Raw genomic sequence first — 24017 nt, forward strand, 5'->3', positions numbered from 1 at the left:
GAAATTTTGCACACGTCATTTTTTCCCAAAGAAACTGCTCATTTGTCGTAACCGCCATTATCGGACCGCTATAGCATATAGCTGCCATACAAACTGAACGATCAAAATTAAGTTCTTGTATGAAAAAATTTTTTATTTCAAAAGATATCTTCACGAAATTAGGCATGAATTAGTTTTTACGGCAAACCTACAATATCCGAAGAAATTTTCCAGATATAGCTTGCCAATCTGATCGAACAAAATCAATTTTTTGTATGGAAACATCTTTATTTTTGAATGGTGTTCTAACATTTTTTTTTCTTGTTTCTTTTTAAATATTAATTAAATTAAATGGGTTAACTAAAAAACTTGAGTCGAGAAAAATGTGCCTTTGCTGTCTTCGCTATCGTATCAACGCCTATCGGTATGCAACCATTCAAGTGATAATTTTTCTTTTGCTTGACCTCAAAGTGTCCTTTCTGACATCATTGCACAAAAGTGCACGCAGAAGTGTGTCTTCTCATGTGCATACGCGTGATTATAAGCACATTTATAACTACATACAATATATGTATGCATGTACGAGTATGTATTTGTAGGCGCTGCCGACGCTTTGTGCGAGCATCCCAAAATCCTTTAGTCTGCCAGTTGGCTGATTGGTCGTAAGCAAGGTATTCATGTGTGACTAGGTGGTGGTCGGTTGCTGGCAGCGGTCGAGGCTTGGCGGTCGTTTCTTGTGGCTATGCTGTTGACAAAGATCGGTTAACACAAGCGTATGCACTTGGCGCTGCATTCCACTGAAACCGAAAACAATTTATGTATATTTACCGACGCCTTTGCTTTTGCTGCATTTGCCCTTTGCTCACCTTTTTCACACTCTGTTACTGTTGACCTGCTTATGTGCGGCATGAATACGGGTTTCGCTTATAAATAAGCACCCACACACACACAGCCATGTACAGGCACTCATGCATACATTAACGGCTTTCTACAAGTGAAATCATACTGAATACTGACTACCAACTGCTAACTTGCGGCAAAGAGTGTTATATGTGTCACATGCAGATAAAGTTAAACGCTGCAACAATAGTATGCGCCGACAACTACCACAACAATAAAATAGTATATACCGTTATTCCTAATAGTTTAAATGACAAAAGCATAATGTTGCCAGCAGCAGAAACACACTTTTACCATTTTATATAGATAATGGCTTGTGTTGAAATAAACTAGGGTGTTCGTTATTTCTCAAAATGACATTTTGGTTTTTGCAGACGCCACATGAAGCTTCAGTTTTTGCCCTAAACAAAAATTATCTAACGGAAACAAGCTCTTTGTTATCAATTTAAACCGTATCTAAATTATTTTATTTTTGTCATATATTTTATATGAAATTTACTTTTATTTATTATTTTCTTCAATGTTAATAAATCTACAACTTTGAAAAAGGGATGTTCAAATACAAAAATTTCCGCTTAACATAAAAGATGTTAGTAATCTTTTTCATAAAAACATTTCTTTAAAAGTTAACTGCGCTTAAAATTATACAACAAATATACTGTATCCATACCGTACACCATGCCGTATGAGTAGCACAGTATGAAGGCTCAATAAAAACTTTTTTGTACAGCGGAAAATTTTGTATTAGAATATCATTTATGCAATATATTGGATTTACTTGCTTAATGCAAAGTATCAAAAAATTGCATGTTATATAATATAAAATAAAGAGCTTGTTTGCGTTATATATTTGTTTGAAACTTCAGCGGGCGTTTACAACAAAGCAATCAACTTGGAAAATAACAGACACCCTAAAATACACACATGAATATATTAGCATAAGTTTACAAACACACATGCATACATACGATTTTATTTTCACACATATAATTGTGCGCATAACACTTAAAAGTGTCATAAAAATGCACATCTGTAGTGGCATAAGTGTATTTGGTACTAAAAGTGTATATGTGTGCGTATTTGCGGTCACCCATTTTGTTGTTCTTCGCCTTTAACCCGCTTACACCAGTTGTGTGCGGAATAGTCAAGTGTGCGCTTGTGTTTAATGCACTCAAAAGCAAAAAACAAAAGTGCAATTTTATCACTTTAATTCTCACTTCAATTTAAAAGCAAGGAAGAATACGACAGTATGAACAGTGTGTGTTCCATTGAGTGACAGTCTATATTTAAAGATTTTATTAAAAGCATTGTTCTGCTTGTTCGCATTGAAAACTGCACACTTGATTCGATTAAAGTTTAATATTGTGCTGGGATTTTGTTTGAAAGGATTCTTCCTCGAAATACAGCATTTGTTATTGGTTCTGAGGAGAGAGTTAGATGTCATACACATGTAGAAGGAGGAAATAATAATAAGAAGAATTTTTGTATATCCGGCTAAGGACTTCTGGCATTATCAAGCGTCATCTGACGCTGCCTTTTGAAGCTATGAGTTTATTAATACATAAAAACATCAGATTGTTTCGACCAGCGAGTTAAATTGCGATTGATTACAGAAAGAAATGAAATTAAAGCGCACACCTAGTGTAACAGCCTAAAAAAGGCGATTTTTGAGAATTTAGAATAAATAAAAACTACTGCATCGGCGCGATAAAAAAAAATGGTTCTCCACTGCTGCAGTGATTCCGACCTTCTCCGTGGACGAAATCTACAAAAAAATTTTCTACTAAAAGATATTATCTAAACAATTAAAAAAAACAGATGCGCTGGACGCACAATTTGTGCTTTTCTTGGCCTGCTAAAATTCGATTTTGGATCAAAAAACTGAACTGATAAACAAAAACTACTGCATCGGCTCGACACAAAAAAAAGGATCTCCTCTGCTACAATGATTGCGGCTTTCTCCGTGGATGAAATTTAAAAAATCTCTACTAGAAGATATCCAAAATTTGAGTTTTTCTTGGCCTGCTAAAATTCGATATTTGTTCTGATAAAAAAAAACACTGGTTGATGATTGTTTGGAGAATATACATAATCAGCAGAAAAAATTTGATGGGTTTCGGATTAATTGTCTTCGAGTAAACACTCAAGAAATTTAAAAAAATGTAGTTTTAAGAAAAACGCATTTAAATATAAACTGATGGATGGAGCTGATTGAACAGAGCGGCTACACTTGAGAAGGCAGTAACTCAAAAACCATTGGAGATATCGATTTAATATGTGTTATAGGTTGTCTCACTGATGAAGTTCATCAGAAGTACGGGGTGGTTCAGAGAGGAGCCAATAGAGTGAGGGGATCACAGTCCCAGTGGTATCACAATGGGCCTCCTAAAGGTCTAAGTGTGTCGAATGACAGCCACTTTACCTACCTACCTAGGTAATCCTATGGAAATATAAAATATATATATTTTTCCCAAGATGCACTATAAATTTACTCATTTCGTTCACACAAGAAAACATTTGTGAAGGTCACAAAAATTGTGTCCAAAAATTACAATATTATCGAAATTATGCGCGAAATCGTTGAGAATAAGGCCAGATTATGCTAAAAATACGAGTTCGTTTCGAGTACTCAGAACTGACTGTCGTTGGAACAGAACGAGGAAGAAACGCTTGCCGATCTTTGAAAGAAATGCTGAAAAATGTTGATCGAAAAGCTTTAAATGTTTAAAGAAGGTTAAACTTCCACTTACAAAAGATTTTAGTCCATGATTTTATTTTATATTCCATCACAGCAGAAAAACTAGGTGCTTAACATTCTTAAATGTCAAAAGGAAACAAATTGGAGAAAACTTCTCAAGAATTGATTCAAACAAATGTAAAAGTATGTTCAGGAATATATTATATAAAACAAAAAGCTCCTTTTTAATCTAACAATAGCTGGACTGGTACCACGATTACTGGCTAAAGTAATTATTTCGTTGAAAAACTTAATGTTGTTGCTTTTCAAAATAACGCTGAGACCGTAACCCATACATATAAATAGTTCTGGAGTTGCATACAATACCATATATTGTTTACAACGTAAGAATTTTTTTTTATATTCTTGAACGCAGTTTTGTATTCTTGAAATGGTTAGAAGTAGAGAAAAATAGCTGGTACGGGTCTTACGTATCAATCCTTATTAATTTCTAAATGCACTTCTAGTTGAAGCATCATTTGAAATATAATATATTTTCCTTCATTTCAAAATTGTCTGAATAATACTCATTTAAGGTACTTTCCCGTATACTCCTAACACCAGTTCTATTTAATCATTTCTTATGCCTACAAAGACTATTCCTACGTCGTAGTGCGACTGCCAATGAAGGTAATATCGACAGTGCCACCATTGTTTTAATAATAACTTTTGCGCTCCTGTTTACTGTTGCTTAGCGCCTTTGGCATTTCGAAAAAGAAAATATCTACAGTAAAACACAAAGTAATAAATGCACTGAGCTACCAGCAGTCAAAACGAAAAAACCAACAAAAAAAAAGTAACAAAACACACTAATGCGCTGAACAAAGCACAATAAGCGCAGTTGTTATTGTAAGGTAACACAGTGGCTGAGAGTACAGGGAGACGCGAGTTTACCAGCAGAGTAAGAGTGATCCAGCAACACAAATATTTATAAAATAGCACATCAAACAACAACAACTGCAGTAAAACACAAAATGTTGCAAAAAACAAAGCAGTAAATGAAAAATTTACACAGTTACTTTTATTTCAACTCTGCGCTTAGCTGACACTCACACTCGCACCCATTCAAACCTTTCTTTCTTCATTGCCACACTTTTGCCATATTAGTAGACATTGCACATTGTACTGTTATTTATGTAGTATCCGTGTTAGTGTTACTTTGTTTCGCCTCTTTTGCCATACTTGCAAGAAAAGCGGGTTTTAATTAAAAAACAAAGAGGCAAAAACGGAAATGTTGAGGAAAAAACTGAAAGAACTTCAAAGTGAAAGAACCACACATGTGCATATAGGGGATATTTTCACCTTGCCACGTGCTCCTTTGAAAATGTGTGGACACACATATCTACTTTGACTTGCTTCAGGCTTTTATGGCGATAATGAAGCTGAGGTGATGCCACTCGGTGCTTCGTTGGCATTCAACCCAGTGAACTAGTCGCCGGTAAACGCCAGCGTGCGCTTATAAGGAAATGTGATAATTGTGAACTTAAAGTGGGCGCCTAAGTGCTTAACAAGATGAAGCAGTTCTTATTAAAGAAGACTGAATTTTCATAGAGTTAAAGAGTCAAGACTACAAGAAAATACTTTTTTACTGCGCTGTTTACATGCAGGGCGTTAGTTTTAAATTGAAATATGGATAGAAGTATACTAGATATTTAACCGCGACTTCTTAACAGTTTGTAGGAAGTGTTTTAAAGTTATCCCGAGTATCAAAGGTTCCCAAAATATTAATTTTATACCGAGCTTCCAAACGAAATGTGTTAAGATACTATTTCTAGACATAAATGTAAACACGGTTTTGATGCTCCTGCAGTAGGGGTTTGAAAAAAAAAAACGTAACCTTAAAGGAAGGATGGGTTCCATTGAAAAAATTATATTTTTTCACTGTGTTTTGTGGTTGGTTTAGAACCACTTACATATAGGGTACTTGCAAGCAGGTTGATTAGCTCTAAGTCTGGCTGCTTTAAACTGTTCTAGTGTCTAGTAGTCTTTAATGGAGGAATGTTCTTCTATAGTACCTCCCCTCTTATTTAGTACTTTTACTGTAATTCGTTATAGAATGAAGGCGATTTTAAGCTTAAAGAAATATTTTTACCTCTTATGTTCTCTCACTATCTCTATAAAACTCTATATATATCTCTCTTGTGCTATCTCTATATATCACTGTCTCTCTCTCTCCACCTAGGTGTCTCTATCATATTTTTTTCGCTTATTTTTCATTACATTTTCCTCAACTTTTCCTTGAGCTGTTCCCAAAACAGTCGGCTCTACGTTACTGCAACGGTTTTAATTTCGTTCACAGCTTTCTTATTAGAATGGTTTATGAGACATATTTTATGTTGCCACTAAAACAGCCACAACTATTCTTCACTTGAATTTCCACATAATTTACGATATCTAATCTCTCTCCCGGGTCAAACATACAGCGCTAAACAAACGAGTAATTTTGACTCGTGTATAGAGAATTTGTATCTTTGAGGCTGTTCCCGCTGTCTAGGGATTTGTGCTACGATTTCATGGTCCTATTAGTATATTAGAAATTCCCTTTCGCGTCTTTCACTCAAAGAATTTCAAATTATTTCTAGATGATTACTACTTCACCACACCTTGTGCGCTCTTCAAGCTTTTTAGGGATTATTCTGTACACAGTTCTGATTGTGAAGCCTTTCACGGCGTTAAAAATAGCTTTTTCAGGTGTATACGTTTCCTAAACAATTACTTGAAGTGAGACGATGAAGGACAACGTCATTGCAGGGTCAATTATAGCACGCAAGCTGTAAAATTTGCCAATTTATAATTAATACCACGTACGCACTTACAACAAGCAATAACGACTAAAACGTAATAAATATTGATTACTAGCGAACACACAAGAGAGAGAGTGCAACAGCTAAGGCTGCGCAAATTTTCTTAAACATTGCCGAGCGACATAATAGCACTAGAGGTGGTATAGGAGAAATGTGTAGTTTGTGTTCGGCATTGATTGTTGAACTTTATGGATTGCATACCCACAACAACAAGCTAAATTAATGCGTGCCAAAGTAATCAGACAAACAGTAAAATGGGTGGGACAGTCGGATATTGTATTTAACCTTAACAGCACGTAAATATGTACATCCGTGTTCAATCCCAAAAACTTTCAGAATCCCGATTACAATGTTGGAATCAAACTATTTTTTTTTTTGGTTAAGTAAATATCATTAATTTAGCAGCACTTTGGAATTTGGAAATTACGAAAGCGGTAGTACTTGATTTTTTCGAAAATTTATAAAAAAGTTAGCAACCGAATTGTCGGGATTTGGAAACTGCAAAAGTCAAGCACTTAAATATGTATTCAATCCGGAAAAAGAATTTTAATCCCGGAATTTCGGGATTTGGAAATTACACAAGCGGCACTCGGAGAATTTTTCGGAATATTTTAATAAAAATACATATCCTTGATCTGCCAGCAGTCAAATATGTATTCAGTCCTGAACAAATTTCCAAGTCGCGAAATTTCAAAATTCGAAAATTGCAAAAACGGAACTTCGTGATTCCGAATATTATAACAAAAGTAAATACATGAAATTTACTTGTCAGCAGTTAAATCTGTATTCAGTACCGAGCACATATCATTGACTTTCCAGTTTTCAATTAAATATATTAAATCTTGAAAAAATTTCTAAATCCCGTAATTTTGAAATACGCTAAAATAAAATCCGATTTTCCAAATCTTAACAAATTTATTCATGAAAAAATTTTCAATTGCTCTATGATAAATATGTGGTATCTATGTGTCACAAATAATGAAATTACCAAATCCAAAATCCCGATTATCGAAACTCGATACTTGTGATAACGACATCCCCCATACTACGCCTAATAGTAGGCTTCTTAACAAAAGTAGCACATATGTATGTACATATAATCTACTATGAGTGTGCGTATTTAGTGGTGGTCGGGATCAATAAATCCACTCAAGGGGCTGCTTGTTCATTATAAACAAAGAAAATGTTGATTGGTAAGTGTGTGTGTGGCACCGAAAGCATGGTGGAGCGTATTAAATTAGCTTGGCTTGATTCAAGCTGGTCGATTGACCCTTGTCCACAACGCCACTATGCTATGCCTTGCTAAATGTTAGTGGTCATTAGTTTGCCAACGCGTATTTACCGAAGGCGGACAATGGAAATGACTAAAGTTAGTGACGCAGTGTGGCATCGCATGAGTAAATGGCATTTGTATAGTTGTTTATATTTATTTAAGGGTGACCACTGCTGATGGGGGTTCAAAAGGTAATTAAATCGGGCATACGTTATGTGAGTGGAATTCAACAAAACAATGCACATATTGACTTGCTTAACCAGCTTTGCTTCTTGCTTGAAGGCGTTAAGCTCCTAAGAAAGCGCATATTGCTATACGACTCAGCAGCGGGGGGGGGGGAAAAAGTAATTGGAAAACGAAGTACTCGTATGCCTACCTCGGACAGTTTTTGGTTTTATTGTCAACCCTCTGAACATAAAGCCATGAAACAGATTCAAGAGAATGATACTTATTTATGTGATTTTTGGAATAAAATATAGATTAATTCAGTATTTTCTATTTTTTTTTTAGATATTAAATTATTTGGCTTTTTGACCAACATTTCGTATACCATACAATATACGAATATATATTTCAATAAAAATAAATGAATAATTTCGAACAATATATAGAAAAAATAATCTTGATTTGATTTAAACTTCTGAAATGCTGGATGGTAATGTCCAGGAATATGTGGTTCATATTCAAAATAACAAAATATTATAGATATATAGCGGGTGGAACTGAAACAAATTTTAATAAATAATGTTTGTTTCATTTCCATTTAAAATTTAAGTCAAATGATATTCTTCTGTGCACTTCTTCAAATTATAGAATTCCCATTCAACTTACGTAATATATTTGGAGGCCACTATATGTATAGAAATTTATTACTAAATAAAGATTATCCAGCATAAAACCTGCTTAGTAGTTTTGGGTAGTGCCATTTACTACAACTAGTGCAAGTAAAGCTCCAAACAAGTTGTTACTATAAAATTATACACTGTTTAGCCTCAACTTTGAATATTGTTTTTTTTTTTTTTTTTTTTTTGGTCAACAAAATCTGACTATTATTCTATAATCAGTACAAAATTTTTACCATGTAATATTTGCGGACTTACTCTGACTCAAACAAATTACTACAATGTACTTCCAAATTACTTGACAACAGACAATTACAACCCGAAAATTAAAAAAAAAAGGGTCGTTGTAAGTCCAAGGCTCGAAGTAATTTACAAAGTTTGTTGTTATACCAAAACTTAGAAGTCAGGTTTGAAAGCCTCATAATCTACAAAAATTTAGAAAAAACCTATATAAATATAATTTACAATACAATTTCTAGACTGAATAATCTCTAAAAGATAGTTAAAGTTCTTAATCACTTAACTGTTTTTAGAACTTGCCCAAAAATCATTGTGACAAATATATTATAACAAATTTTAGCCGTATAAATTTGTATTTGCTTATGCTTTCTATTTTTCATATTTTATTCACTTCTATTTTTGTACTGGGTGTTCCACATGTGCACCTAATGTCCGCCCACATTTTATGCGCACAGCTAATGGGACGTCATAAACTGACAGCTCGTGCCGGCATGTTATTCACGCCAACTACGCTGTTGTGAAACATGGTAGTTAAAGTTTCGCGTTACCGTTATACGATAGCAGCATTGTTAAACGTTGTCGGTGGTCGTAAAACAAAGATGACGAAAAAACTGGAAATATGTTGAAAAAGTTATACAGGAGTTTTATTTTCTTTTACATTTTTCATCTAACATTTTTGTTTACAAACACTTAAATGGTCTGGGCAATACTTTGAATCCCAAAAAGTAGCACGTGTACAAGTTTCGCAACTTCCGAACACTTGGTTTATGAGACGTTAGGAATATGCCATAGGGGAAGTAACCATTCAAAACTGGTTTGCATTCGGTTCATTCAATTTGGTTTCCGAAAATATGAAAAAGAAGCATTTACCGATTAAAACATCTATAAAATTGTTTTGAAATACAGACACATGAGATTAATCGAGATAACTGACGCGCCAGATTCATATATAACATATTTGGGCATGACATAGCTCAGGGCATTGTGGGCGCCGCGTGAGCTCACAATCTAAGCAATCCATCATGTCAAAAATCAATGATAACAATGACAGAATTGCTTCGAACTGCTTCCGCATACACCATACTTGTATATCTCCAAAATTCTACTAAATCTCCAATTATTAAAGTATATAAGATTCTGTTAATAATCATAATTGTATTTCATATACATTCAGGCGCCTAAAGGTACACTTCGACAAATGCCAATATTTCAACAGTCAATCTTAAGTTATCCTTCATTTCTAATTTTTAGACGATTGCTTTCTTCAAGAATAGTTCGAAAAAATAGCTACAACAACAACAACAATTGACTCGTCTCTAATGTGACTGCCTACTATTTGTGATGTATTCAGTAATTGGATAGCAGTACCCAACACCAAAACATATACCATACATGTCTGCATTTTTAGAATTTCATGAGAACAATTTTGCAAATTTGCCACATATATGCACACATACATACATATATGCATTTTGCTTGCCACATGCGGGTACAATGTGGCACAAGGTGTTACAACGTATAACCTTCTGCTGTATGTAGTAAGGTAATTTACCTGCATTATTGATTTTTTAAACAGTTCAACCTTACTTCCGTTTGATTGGGTTGAAATGTGTGCATTGTATGTATATGTGTAGCTACAATATTGTGCATGTCTCTGCTCTTCATTGTTAATATATACTACATACACATATATATCAGTAATGTATGTAAATATAGGCAGATGTTATATGTCTTCAGCAGTAGTCACACCGGAAAGGGCGACGTCCGAGCTACGCTTGCAAAATTATTAATGCTTATCGCATGAAAAATATATGAGCATAACGAGAAAAATTGGATAATAAAATAATATTGAACAAAAAATAAATAAAAAAATTATATGAATAAAGTAATTACAAATAAATTGTAGAGAAATTGGAGCGGAACGCAGGGCTGTTCATTAAAAATTAAATTGAAAATAAACTGGGCAGCAAAATTCTGCAAATTTATAACTACATACATACATATAAGCGTTTCAGTATACATATAAATATAAATAAAATTTAATTTCCTGTTTTTTTTTCTCTTTTCAGGTAAGTGCAAAGTTCCCCCAACTGCAATATGGCTATAAAGTAATATATATATATATTAAAATTAATCGACGTAAGTAAAACCAATATAGTATATGTAAAGTATACACTTAAAACAACAATTACAACAACACCCAACAAAATCGAATTTCCAACAGCATTAACAATAATCAAAATAATGAGTTCCACCAAATTATATGGCTACCCACATACATTTGTATGTATAAGTGGCTAAATATTTGCACACGTATGTACAAACACCATTGTATTGAGTACAAATAAGCCATTATGTGCCTATACATACATATATTATAACTGTAAATTGCATTATTACGTAATTTCAGCACAGCACAGGTAAATATTGCTTGTGTTTTCAATACCTGGAAATAACAACAACTTCGTTGATGTTTAATCAATGGTTTGTAATCATAATTACGTGCATAGAGTGTGCCAAATTTTACTACAATCAGTTAAAATTTGAACTAATTGAGATATTGTGATTAGCCGAGAATGACTAATGAGCTGCCTGAAATTGCTTAGTTGGTTGCAATGGTTAATTGTATTCAAATGCCAGTGTATTGGTTTCTGTCGAAGTTACAAGCTCGTATGGTTACACTTCTTTTTGAAAAAAAATATATTTGGTACTGTTTATTGGTCGGAAATTAAAAAAAAAACTCAAAGCCTCAAAACACTTGTCCTTAATTTTCTGTCACTTGCTGCATAATTCGTCGAATCAGTGAATAAAGTTAGTTAACATACCGCTAATGTTTTATGGTAATTAAACATTTCAAGACTTGGCTAGTAACAGTCTCTTGCGGTATATCTTCTCATCAAATTTTACGCGGACTGACAAAAAAAAATAACGTTTTTACACAAATCTTTATTAGTATTGCCTTCAAAATAGGCTCCTGGCTCCTTTTACATTACAAGCATATCAACGCTTACTTTTTCTCGGTTGGAATGGACTTCAGTGCCTTCCGAGAATGGCTTCAATAGATTCATGGAACGTTCCTCGAATCGGATTTTTCAGTTTCGATAACAGAAAAAAGTCACAAGAAGCCAAATCTTCTTTGGCCAAAAAGTCAATCACAATTATGCTAGAATGTGACGTGATGAGAAATCCATTTAAGCCGAACCGTATCAATAGATGCCACAAATCGGCCAAGTATTATTCCTTATTGACTAAGTTAGCCTGTGAAACGAGTTCCCCTTGATTTTTGGCCGAAATTCACATTTCATTTTTTCATTCATTTTTCTGTTTTGACTCATTCTTGAAGCGTCGCTCGCTAGATTATTGTTCATTTATATGCTTCATAACCAAAACATTAACTAACCTGGTTGAGTCGATCCATAAGAGAGATCCTCTGCTATCTGTTTGATTACTATCTTTTTGATCGCAACACAGCGATTTTTAAGCACTGTTTCTTCAACTTCTTCGTTGTTAACGTCATTAACAGATGTACATGGATGACTCGCTTGAGGCAAGTTTTCAATAACTTTTCGACCTTCACTGAATGCTTGAGCAACTCAAATACTTGTATTTGTGATTAAGTAGGCTCCCCAAAACACTGTCGAAACATTTTCGACGATTTCATAGCCGTGATTCCATTGGAAACACATAATTGCAAGCAATCCGTTTTATTTTCTTTCCCCTGGTAAAAGCTTTCAGAAACTTTTTGCGTCGTAAAGAAACAGTTGTCAAAATCCCAAAAGGTTGTACCAATCTAGGAAAAAAAAGTCAATTCGTCACATTTGATCAGATAGTAATCCGGATTACATACTTTGAATTGCTGCAATATCAAGAAAAAATAAATAAAAAGGTAGCGAACTTAGATAAAAGCTTAAACACAAAAGCTCTTCAAAATATTTCTGCAAAAAAAATTAATAAATAAAATGGAAAAGAAGATATTTTTCATACATTTTTTTCTTGAAATAAATGTAGTTCCTTATTTTATGCCGGGTTTTTAGGAACACTTTAACCAGTTCTGTTACTTGTGAAGAAAATACATAACTTTTGCATTATTTGAAATAATATTACTTACTTTCTCCATAACACACAAGTACATATTTATTGTTTACAAATATCTATTGCCCAATAACGGTTTCGAAAACGATTAAAAACATTTGAAAAACTGTCGGGATTTCTAGAACTCCTAGTTCCATATAAATGGGACTTGTTAGTTATTCTTCATTTATAAGCAAGTTGGAAAATAATCGATATCTCGGTTCTCTAGATATATTAGAGTATAAAATTAAAAGAAATACATATGACTTTTAGCTTTTACTACAATAAAATATAATCAACGTTTAACATACAAACATATATTCTCATGAATATGCATCTATGTACTCTACCTACTATAAACCTAATATTATATATATATCTAAGATATATAGTACCGTTTCACCAGTAACAGCTGTTTTTGTATTTGTGCGAATACTATGACTCACTGGGTGTAACGCACTCGAAACATTTTGCGGCGAAAAAACGAACGAAGACAGCAACGAAATGCAAGACAACACCAATTTGCGAAACAGCGGAAAATCACGTGTACGGAAAATGACGGCGAAAAAGAGAAAACCCGTAAAATACATAACTGTTTATATGAAAAGCACAAGCGGTAGTGAAAAGGTAATGAAATAAACAAACAAAAAGTAAAGACTGTTGATGATTCATCATCAGCGACCGAGTCACTGCCGGTCACGGCAATGCCGATAAACACGAGCAATCGACAGCAAGCAAGTCAAGCAATAGGCCAATTTGAAAAGGAAAAACAAACAACAACAATAACAGTTTAGTAGTCGCTGCAGACATATTCCCTACTATGTAAATAAGATTTCCGATTCAACCATGTGTATAACTTCGCCTATATTTGTATATTATTAGTATATACATATGTAGGTGCAACAACTATAGTAACATGCGCGAAACGCCAAAACGTGCAACGTGCTACATGCAACAAACTACATAAGTACATATGTATTTTTTCTACCGGCAAAGCGAAATGAATCGCGAAACAAAGCGAATCGCTGGTCGGCATGGCGTGACTGTGAACAGTCCGACATAACTGTGATGGCACGAATTCGACATAGACGACACATAGCTTATGGCAGACATGCAGGCGAGGTTAGGTTAGCCGACTTGACAACACGTTAACAAAATGTTTAAGTTATTACTGTCCAATGGTGACTGCCATGATAGATGTTACAACAAAAAGTTTCGGTTTTTTAATTACTTTGGCTTAAAGTTTGTTGGTTTGCTCGCTAACAGCGCTGTTACTAGCGACTTGCGCAACATTTGTAGTTGCCGCTGCCATCCAATGCCGGCATTTGCGATATTTTGCAATTTTCGCTGCTTTAGCGGTTTTGCCTTTTTCACGCTTTTACGCCGCATTTACTCGTTTATCGGTTGCGGCGCTTTGACCTAGCAAAAAGGAAATTCGCTTTATGGCGTTGAAAACATAGTTGGCAACGCTATCGATTAATTTCATTTTGTTAGAAACTTCAAAACCAATAGAAGTGTAGTGCGCTGATTTGAGGAGCCGCTTGACACTCAATATCTTTGCTTTGCGATTTTCAATGATTTTGTGCTGCAATCTGTTGTAGAGTTGCATTATAGTGTATGCAAAAATACTTGAGATTGTGGGCTATGTTTGAAAGCGCTGTAAGAGTTAAGAGAGCCAAAGAGCTTTTGCTGCCTAAAAGTATGCTTGTTTTCTAGGAGATAGTGATTTGTTTGTAAAGTACTTGCATAAATTTATGTACTTTAACTCGAAATAAAAAAATAATAATAGTAATGAGAACACTTAGCGAAAATATTGGTCATGATTTAATCATGTCTGTATATACGCAAACTAGTCACTCGATTTTTGAGATATAGATCTGAAATTTCGCACACATTCTTTTCTCCCTAGAAAGCTCCTCATTTGTCGGAACCGACGACATCAGTTCGCTATTACATATATATATACATAAAATCTAGTTCTTGGATGGAAAACTTTTAATTTGCCGAGATATCTTTACAATTGATTGACCAAGACACCGCTATAATCTCCGAGTATATTGTTCAGATTGGACTACTATAGCATATACCATAGCTATCATACAGACTGACACATTCAAAATAAAGTTCTTGTATGGAAACTTTTTTTTTATTTGTAAAGGGTATAAATGCTTCGGTGCAACCGAATTTAACGCTTTTACTTGTTTTTTAATTAAGCGGATTTAATTTCAATTAGATACGATTTGATCAACTTTACGAATATTCAATCAATCAATGATCAATTTATTTTAATCACTCGATTAATTATTTGAAATCAAGTTTTAGTTCAGATTAATTCACTTAATTCATTCAGTTAAATATTTAGTCTTATTGATCATAGAACAGTTAAAGTACAGCTATCTACTTTAGTTATCTAAATTCAGTTATATGAATATTTCATTGCAATCCTCAATATACAATAATTCCATTTTGTTAAATTTAATTTAGTCTAATTCAACATAAGTCAGTTTAGTATAGCTAAAGGACAAACTAATCATCATAAAATCGATAAATTAAAGTTTTTCGACTAAATCGACTATTGACTAAAGGAATACATTTTATTCTAATTAATTGAGTTCAAATGTTTTTTTTTTATCATTTGATTAAATTTTAGTATATTTGTCTTAGTTTTAACTTATTTAATTTAATTTCCAACAACTATTTTTTTTACAATTTCTTTCAGTGCAATACAGCTGCATATAGAAACGACCACTCGTTCAATATCTCTTTTTTGTTCTCGTGTTTGCTTGACACACTAGAATATTCGCCACATCCGCTGCGCTATTCTTCTATTCTATTTTATCCATTTATTATCCTTTAAATGCATTTCACCATTTACTTTGTATACATACATTTATACATGTATGTGCCTGCATCCGGGTATGTCTCTATGTAATTGCTGACTTGTAACTGCCTTTTAGGCGTCTAATAATTCGGTTTTCTTACTAATTCCCCATTTTGTCGACTACCGTCTGAACTCCTACAACCACAGCCACGTTCTGAAGTACCTATACTTCAAATCCCATGTGGCGCATAGAAAACAGAATGAGAATGAGAGGATCGCAAAAGTTGGCAGCAACAGCGACGTTAGCAACAAACGCCATACAAATTGTAGCAAAAAGAGGCTGCACGGTGTCATACATAACATTTGAAGGAATTTAAATAACGAGAATGAGTTAACCAAAACGTTAAGAAATATTAAGAAAGATGGAGAAGATTGAATGTCAGCAGAGTGTAAGGTTATCAAGTAAAAAGTACAGAGTAGTTAAAATTGACAAACCATTATACTATTAGAAAAAAGCACAATCTTCATAAGATTTTTGCTAGTTTTTTGTCCTTATTTTTAATTTTGATTAAGACAAAAGAAAAAACTTTGTCTTCACAGGTGGTTTTCTTGTATGATAAATAGAAGAATATAAAATTATATATAGATTGATTTCGATTGGTTAGTTTGTCTGGCAGCTAAATGCTATAGCAGTCCAATCCGAACAATTTGTTGAGAAATTGTAACTTTGCCTCAAAAATAATCTTTATCAAATTGCATCAATATATCTTAAATAAAAAAGTTTTCCATATAAGGATTTAATTTTGATTGGTCATTTTGTATGGCAGCTTTATGCTATAGTAGTCCGATCCGAACAATATGTAACATTTCGTTATAAAATAATCTATAACAAATTTCGTGAAGATATCTTGTCAAAAAATTTTTTCATACAAGGATTTGATTTTAATTATTCATTGTGTATGGCAGCTATATGCTATAGTGGCCCGTTGCGAACAATATGTTCGAAGATTGTGACCTTACCAGCAATCAATAATCTGTACAAAATTTCGTAAAGAGATCTTGTAAAATAAAAAATTTTTCTATACAAGGGCTTAAAAAACATGGTCTAGTTCGCTTATATACAGACGGACATGGCTAAGCCAACTCAGCTCATCACTCTGACCATTCATATCTAAATAGGTTTCGTACTAAATGTTACAAACTTCGTGGCAAACTTAATATACCCTGTTCGTAGTATAATATAATATTTATCTAAATCATTGACTATTAAAAGCATATGGAAATAGTATTTTTATGTATAGATGTAAAAATGTTTAAAGATAACACAGAGTCAAAAATTTCTTGGTAATGTAAAAGTCATTTTGTTCGCAAATTAGCCAATTATAGAGCACTGTGCGCACTGGGTGCCAACATAACAGCTCAATTTGCACGGCAATGTTATTGTAGCACAATTGTTGTTGTTGCACAGTTCTACTTCGATACTCATGAATATGAATTGTAGTTGCAAATGTTTGCATTTGATTTTGTATTTGCTTGCATTTGTGTTTGTGTACTTACGCTGGTTACGTGCAAGCGATTTCGTTCTGCAACACTATTACACAACAAGAATGTCGTATACTTGTTGTAATACCATCGCCTTGGTAGACTGTAACTATGCGGCGAACAACAACAAAAACTAACGGCAAATACATGCGCGCACACCAAAACAAAAATTCCGTTACATACTACAACACACCCAATAAATAAAAGTGTGCAAAACAACGTATAAATAAAGAGTCACTTGGCATACCCGCCTAAAAGTGTGCTACAAACCAACCAGTCTGCTATATCCTTCTTTTTGTAGCACGTCTCTATAAGCCTTTTGCCACTGGCATAGCTCATCATCATTGAACATTTTACATTTTTCACATATTTTCCACGTCCTTCTTCGTCCAATGTCCTCTTTTGCACACAGGCGGTATGTATATTGTTTGTCTGTCGCTATCTTTGCCATTGTCGCACTGCTGCCGTTACTGCTGTTGTTGTTGTTGTTTTCGCTTCGCCATCGTTATGTTGTTTGCCACATATTTTGTCAACGCCGCCGCAGTTTGTTTTGCAACCGTCCGTCAGATGGTGTTGTGTTCGTTTCGGTAGCAGTCTGTTTCAGCATTCCGGTGTGATCTCTTGCCCATTCAAGTGTGTTGTGTAGGAATTTTCAACTCGCTAAGTGGCTTGTGACTTTAAACAATTTTTATTCGAAAATAATAAAAAAACATTTTACATAATATTAGTTTAGTTTTGAAAGAAGTGCAAACTAGACTTTTGCATTTCGCTGCATTGCGTTGCATTTCTATACCGTCCTACACTGCCTGTAATATTGTGTTACCACCACTACCACTAAAACTACATACATAATGGTGGCTATACACTCTACGTGTAAGTAATTTAGTGTAAACAATTATTTTTTTGTTTATAAAAGTAAAAATTTAAATAAAAAAAATTTAAAAATCATAAAAAGGTAATTAATAAAAAATAAATTTTAAATGGAGTGTAGGCTGTAAATAAAAACAAAGTTATGAATATTTTATAGTTATTAATATTTTGCCAATTACGCAAACTCTATGAAATTATATTTCATTGAATTCAACGCGCTTATATTTTTCAATTGAATTCATAATTATGCTATTTAGTTATGATATATTAAATTAAATGTAACTTTGATTGATTGAAAGAGCTGCTTAGGTCGAGTTAAGGGAGAATTTAGGATATGTACTCAATACTTGGAACAGTTTGAAAATATAATGACCGCTTGAGAAAAATATAATTTTCAAAGAATTATATTCATTATATTCAACATATCTCTGCTACCATGCTAGCACCTACATACATTTTTGATTATAATATTACTAACAGAGTTGCCAATGTTTTAAAATTTATTAAAAAACAACAAAAAAAAAACTATAAGCTATAATACCCTGCACAGGTGCATTTCTTATAGCATGAAATGGTATAAAAATATCCTTTTCTGATTGTGAGTGTCCAGTTTGTATGGCAGCTACCTATGTATATGCTATAAGTGGTCCGATCTGAACAATTAATGCGGAGATTGTAGCTTTGCTTTGAACAATAATATATGCCAAATTTCACTAAGATATCTTATTGAAAAAAAAGGTTTAATTTTAATCGATCTATTTGTATGACAGCCATATGCTATAGTAATCGGATCTGAGCGAGTTGTTTGGAAGTTGTAGCACTGTCTCAGACAATATTCCATGCCAAATTTCGTGAAGATATCTTGCCAAATAAAAATGTTTTCCTTACAAGGAGTTGACTTTGATCGGCCAGTTTGTATGACAGCTATAAGCTATAGTGGACCGGTATTGGTGGTTTCGACAAACGAACAGCTATTTAGGAAGAAAAAAATGTGTGCAAAAGTTCAGATGGAAAAACTGAAGGACTAGTTCGCATATAGACAGACAGACGGACTTTGCTAAAAACACTCAGCTCGCCACGCTTAGAATTTATGTACTTCATGGGGTCAGCAACGTATTTTTCTGGATGTTTAAAACTCCTGGCAAACTTCACATACCCTACGTGGGGCATACAAATTATCACTCCGATTTCAATGGCCAAAAATACTAGTAGTTGGCTCAGATTTAAGCAGTAAAGTCTTAGTAATGAAAATGTTTTTAATTATGTTTCGAATATAAGCGTTTCCAAGCATTGATGTATAGTTTCAAAAATGAAACAATTTATCAAAACATTTGCAATTACTATGACTTTTGATTATTAGTTTAAACATGTTTCTTGAAAACAATTAGAATTTGAATTTATGATCAAAATAATAAATTAATAATTAAATGTTTGAAAGACCAGTAATATAATATTTCCAGCGTGTAGAGCCTTTGTAGCCTCTAAAATTTCATAATTCCAATACGAGGCTTTCTGTGTGCGATGTAAACATTATGAATAATATATATTAGGATCATACCATCATTCATCTTCTGTAGTAGGATACCTAACTGTTTTAATGTGATGAAAGGTAAAAGAAAAAGCTATTTTGGGGTACTTTACATAGTTGACAGGCATCGCGTCAAAAATTGGGCGTTTAGAGCCATTTTGAAGTTTAATTTAATAAAATGTCTTCCACTAGAAATAATTTTTTATGCAATATACTTTTATTTGAAGTCGAACTTACAAAAAGTTTTTTCATAAACTTATAAAGTGAAGCCATCGTTTTTTCAGAAAAACATACGCAAGCCACATGGCAACCCTAAAGCAAAATTTAAACATGAAAACTAAAGCGAGCGTTCCCCTTTAGCGTAAACATGCCTGCAATTATGTAAATGAAATTCAATACTGAAATACACATTGATTATATTGTATATGTAGGTATATATATATATATATATATAGATATCTGTATGGTATGTACATACATGTAAATTCTAAAGCACATCCATTCATATTTCTTTTTGCATAGTCATTCTTGCATTTATCATGATTAAAATACTTTCACCATCCATTAGTAATAAAAATAAATAATTTTTTAAACAGCAAAGTTAATATGCAACACCAAACGCATGCATACATACGTACGCATGTGTGCTGACTAAATTGGCCTCTACCCATCACTTGAAATAGTATACAAAAATTTAACACGAAGTATATGGTATATGAATATGCATGTATGTTCCTGAATATTGGCATGTCCACACCCTTTGGCCAGTTCCAGCCAGCAGCGTTGACATTTATGCTTCATAACACCCCAGAGATTATGTAGAGCAGTGGCTCTTGACTGCTAATTGCGCGTGCTACAGTAGTCGTAAATGAAATGAAATAGTAAATAGACGCTAACTAACCAGCAATTAGCAATAGCTATAAAAAATAATTCGCAGCAAGTTTTTGCATAATATTTAGAGGAAATTGGGGATATTCAAAGGAAAGAAGGAATTAATATTATTTTTTGTATTTCATTCACATCCTGGTATGGACAACTTCTTTATTGGACAAGATATCATTTGACATAGACTTTTGTCGGAAGCAACGCTATAATCTCCGAACAAATTGTTCAAATCGATTCACTATGGCATATAACATAGCTGTCATACGGACTGACCTATCAAAATCAAGTACTTGTATCGAAAACTTGATTATTGGACAAGATATCTTCATCAAATTTAACTTAGGTTATAATACAGTGCTACAATCTCGGAACAAATTGTTCAAGTCGGGCCACCATATGCTATAGCTGTCATACAAACTGACCTGTCGAAATGAAGTCCTTGTATGTAAAACTTTTTTGTTTGATAAATTATCTTCACGAAATTTGAAACAGATTATTGTCTAATATAACGGTACAATCTCCAAGTAAATTGTTCAGATCGGACAGCTATAGCATATATACAATTGCTGCCTTTTCAATCGACCGATCAAAATCATGGTAAAGATATGTTTATACCCTTTTATGCTTTGAGAAATGCACTTGTGAAGAGTATTATAGCTTCGGTGAAGTTATCGTTATTCTAAATACGTTACGTAGACCTTATTAAAGTAAAATTAAATTTGTAGCGATTATTATAAATTTAATTTTACTTTTTTTAATTTTGTAAATGTGGTAAATTTTTGTTAGGCATTTCATACATTTATTAAGGTCTATACAATATGAACTAAATTGTATATTTAAAACATATTTTTATAAATTAGTTTAATTATTATTATTTTTTTTTGTTTAACAAATTTTTTTTTTCATATTTTTTTTTTTAATTTTTATAGATTTTTTGAATAAATTAACTATTTTTTTAATATTAATTTTTCTATTACTTATTTTATTAATTTTTACAAATTGTTTGATTAAACTAACCATTTCATTTCAAATTTATTTAATTAAAAATTTAACTATTTTTTCAAATTTACTTTATTATTATTTTTTTTAATATATCTATACATTTTTTTTAATGATATTACTCTATCGATATGTCACACGATAGCTGAAGAAAATACATAAAATTATTACTTTTGTGATTTGTAATGCCTAAGGGAGTTCACTTGCTCTTGATTTCTTTCGATTTCTTTGCCTCTGTTTGAAATTTGTCTTCACAATGCATTAACGAATTCAAAATTCATCTTATCTCTTCACAAACCCACTTAAATAATTCCATATACTAACTAATACACATACAGTTGTGCCCGGATATTTCTATTTCTGCATTACACATTGATTTCGTGCGGCATAACAAGCGTGTAGATAATATAATTTCTCTGCAGCAGCATGCTTTTAGGCGTGCCAACGTAGAAAGTCCTCCAGCACAACATCAATGACTCATAGCGCCATTTTACAGTACCGGAGGGTGAATTTCTCGTGACTCACTCCGCCTTGTACCAGGTTGTTGATGAGGTTAATTTAATTTTCGCATAATAAATTTGCAACGTTTGCCTGCTGATGAGACAGGAAGGAGTCAGAGCAAATGTGCGCTGGTCGCTTTTGGCAAATGCTCAACAACATGTGTATGTGTGTCTCTATATCTACTTGCAAGTGCCGAAATATTATATATGTGCTATTGCAAGCAGTGAAAAGTATGTTCTAATTGACAACCGGAAACTTTTGTGTATCTGCAAATTTTGAAAATTGTATGCTTTACCCGAAAACACGAGCAAACGCCACCAAGGCACAAAAGTCAAGTGTGTAAGCTCGACACTTTTGCTTACATACGTAGCATACATTTGAGCGCTAACGACAGCCATATCAGCTGAGATGTCAGCACATATATTATATATTTATTTACATACACTTACACACTTTTGTTATACATACAAATAAGTATGGCAGGTCTGTCTATGGTATATATTCCCAAGAGCTTTTCCACCGTTACTTTTTGCTGCCGGCTTATGTTCATTTTCACACACACACAAATATGTATGGCCATAAAGTTTTCATTAATACTACATATAATCATAGCTTCTACTTACTCATATGTACAGATGTATGCAGAATATAGTAGTATATACATGCATACATACATATATATGTAGTTACAAAATAGCTGAGTATCAACTTTGCTTACACTCGGTCGCACAAAACGCTAGCGTTTTGTTGCCATTCCATAAACCAAGCTTTAATTCAATTAAATGCAAATTAAAATCCTTTTATGATTATTACAGAATTTAATTGCTTGACTGACTGCACGCCGAAGGGAAGCTTCATTGCTGGGTGATTTGCTTTTAAGCGAATATATTTGTTCGCAGTATTGATTTTGTAAAGTTTTTTTTTTTTTTTTTGGAAAATTTTAGGCACAAGCATAATTAAATAATTTCTTCTCGAGTAATATAGAAAATATGCAAGAAAACAGACGATGATAAGGACTTTCTATAACAATATTTATAGTTTCAAGCTTTACGAATGTTTCAGCTAATTTCAGCTCTAAACTAGAAGTAAGGTAGGTTTATAACTATATTCGTGCAGTATTTGTTTCAAAATTTAAACTTTTATTTAACCATAACAATGTACAATAGAATTAATCAAAAGAACTACGCCGGCCGGACGGTCAACAATGAATCAAGCCAATTTTTGACACTGTTCTATATAAACAAAATCCAGTGAAGGCGTCGATCGGAAAAAATGGTAGTCAGAAGGGATCGGGTCTGGGCTTTAAAAGGCAAAACTGCGCAACCACTATTTCCCACATGAGTACTAACCCAACTTGCAACATGAGGGCGAGCGTTATCATGATGGAAAATTATTGCCTCATGTCTAATCGAAATTCTGACTATTTTTCGGCAACAGAGATGCAGAGCATTACCTTGGCGTTATGGATATTCGACTTTACCGATGCCTTGGCTGGTTGTCCTGGTTTCACATATGATTTTTTATGTTTAGGGTTGTGGCAATGCATCCATTTTTTAACATCAGTTACAATCCGATGGAAAAACGGCAGAACAATCTTCGCCTTTCAAGCCAAAATCACCACTTTTAAGAAGTGCAAACGACATTTGGCACATTTGCACAACTAGAACATGTTAACTTTCATTCAGCTTGGACCCAAAATGCGATGAGTTTCGGCTAAGTTTTTTTTCATATAAATGTTATGAGGAAGAATTTCCCGCAAAAACATCTTTTCAGGCATAAAAGCAGTAGCTTTCCAAAACCTGTGCGGAATATTGGTACAACGGAATAATAATCACGTTACACGATTTCTTTGCAAGCTGCACGAATATAGTTATATACTCACATACTTTTTTATCATAGAAGGAGAAGGTCCATTAGGTCTTTGTTCTTTGTCGAATTGAGAGTTGAAATATTTATGTAGTTTTCCTTGCCTTTCCTTTTATGTAGAGAAAATAAATGTAGTTATTTAAGTGAGATAACCGGAAG

General features: G+C 33.4%; 1 protein-coding gene across 5 annotated transcripts in view; it reads left to right on the forward strand.

Moving 5' to 3' along the window:
- stai (stathmin) overlaps positions 1-24017 on the forward strand; it is a 174413-nt gene that overhangs the window by 126528 nt on the left and 23868 nt on the right. Inside the window, exon 1 of one of the 5 annotated variants that reach the window (XM_036359860.2) lies at positions 17985-18082. The exons of the other annotated variants lie outside the window; for them this stretch is intronic. Within the exon in view, the coding sequence (XP_036215753.1) occupies positions 18061-18082 (22 nt within the window). The 5' untranslated portion in view covers positions 17985-18060. Of the gene's footprint in view, positions 1-17984; positions 18083-24017 lie in introns of those variants that run through there. 5 annotated transcript variants of the gene reach the window in all.

This window comes from Bactrocera oleae, chromosome 3 (assembly GCF_042242935.1).
Source record: "Bactrocera oleae isolate idBacOlea1 chromosome 3, idBacOlea1, whole genome shotgun sequence".
In the NCBI taxonomy this organism is placed as follows: domain Eukaryota; kingdom Metazoa; phylum Arthropoda; class Insecta; order Diptera; family Tephritidae; genus Bactrocera; species Bactrocera oleae.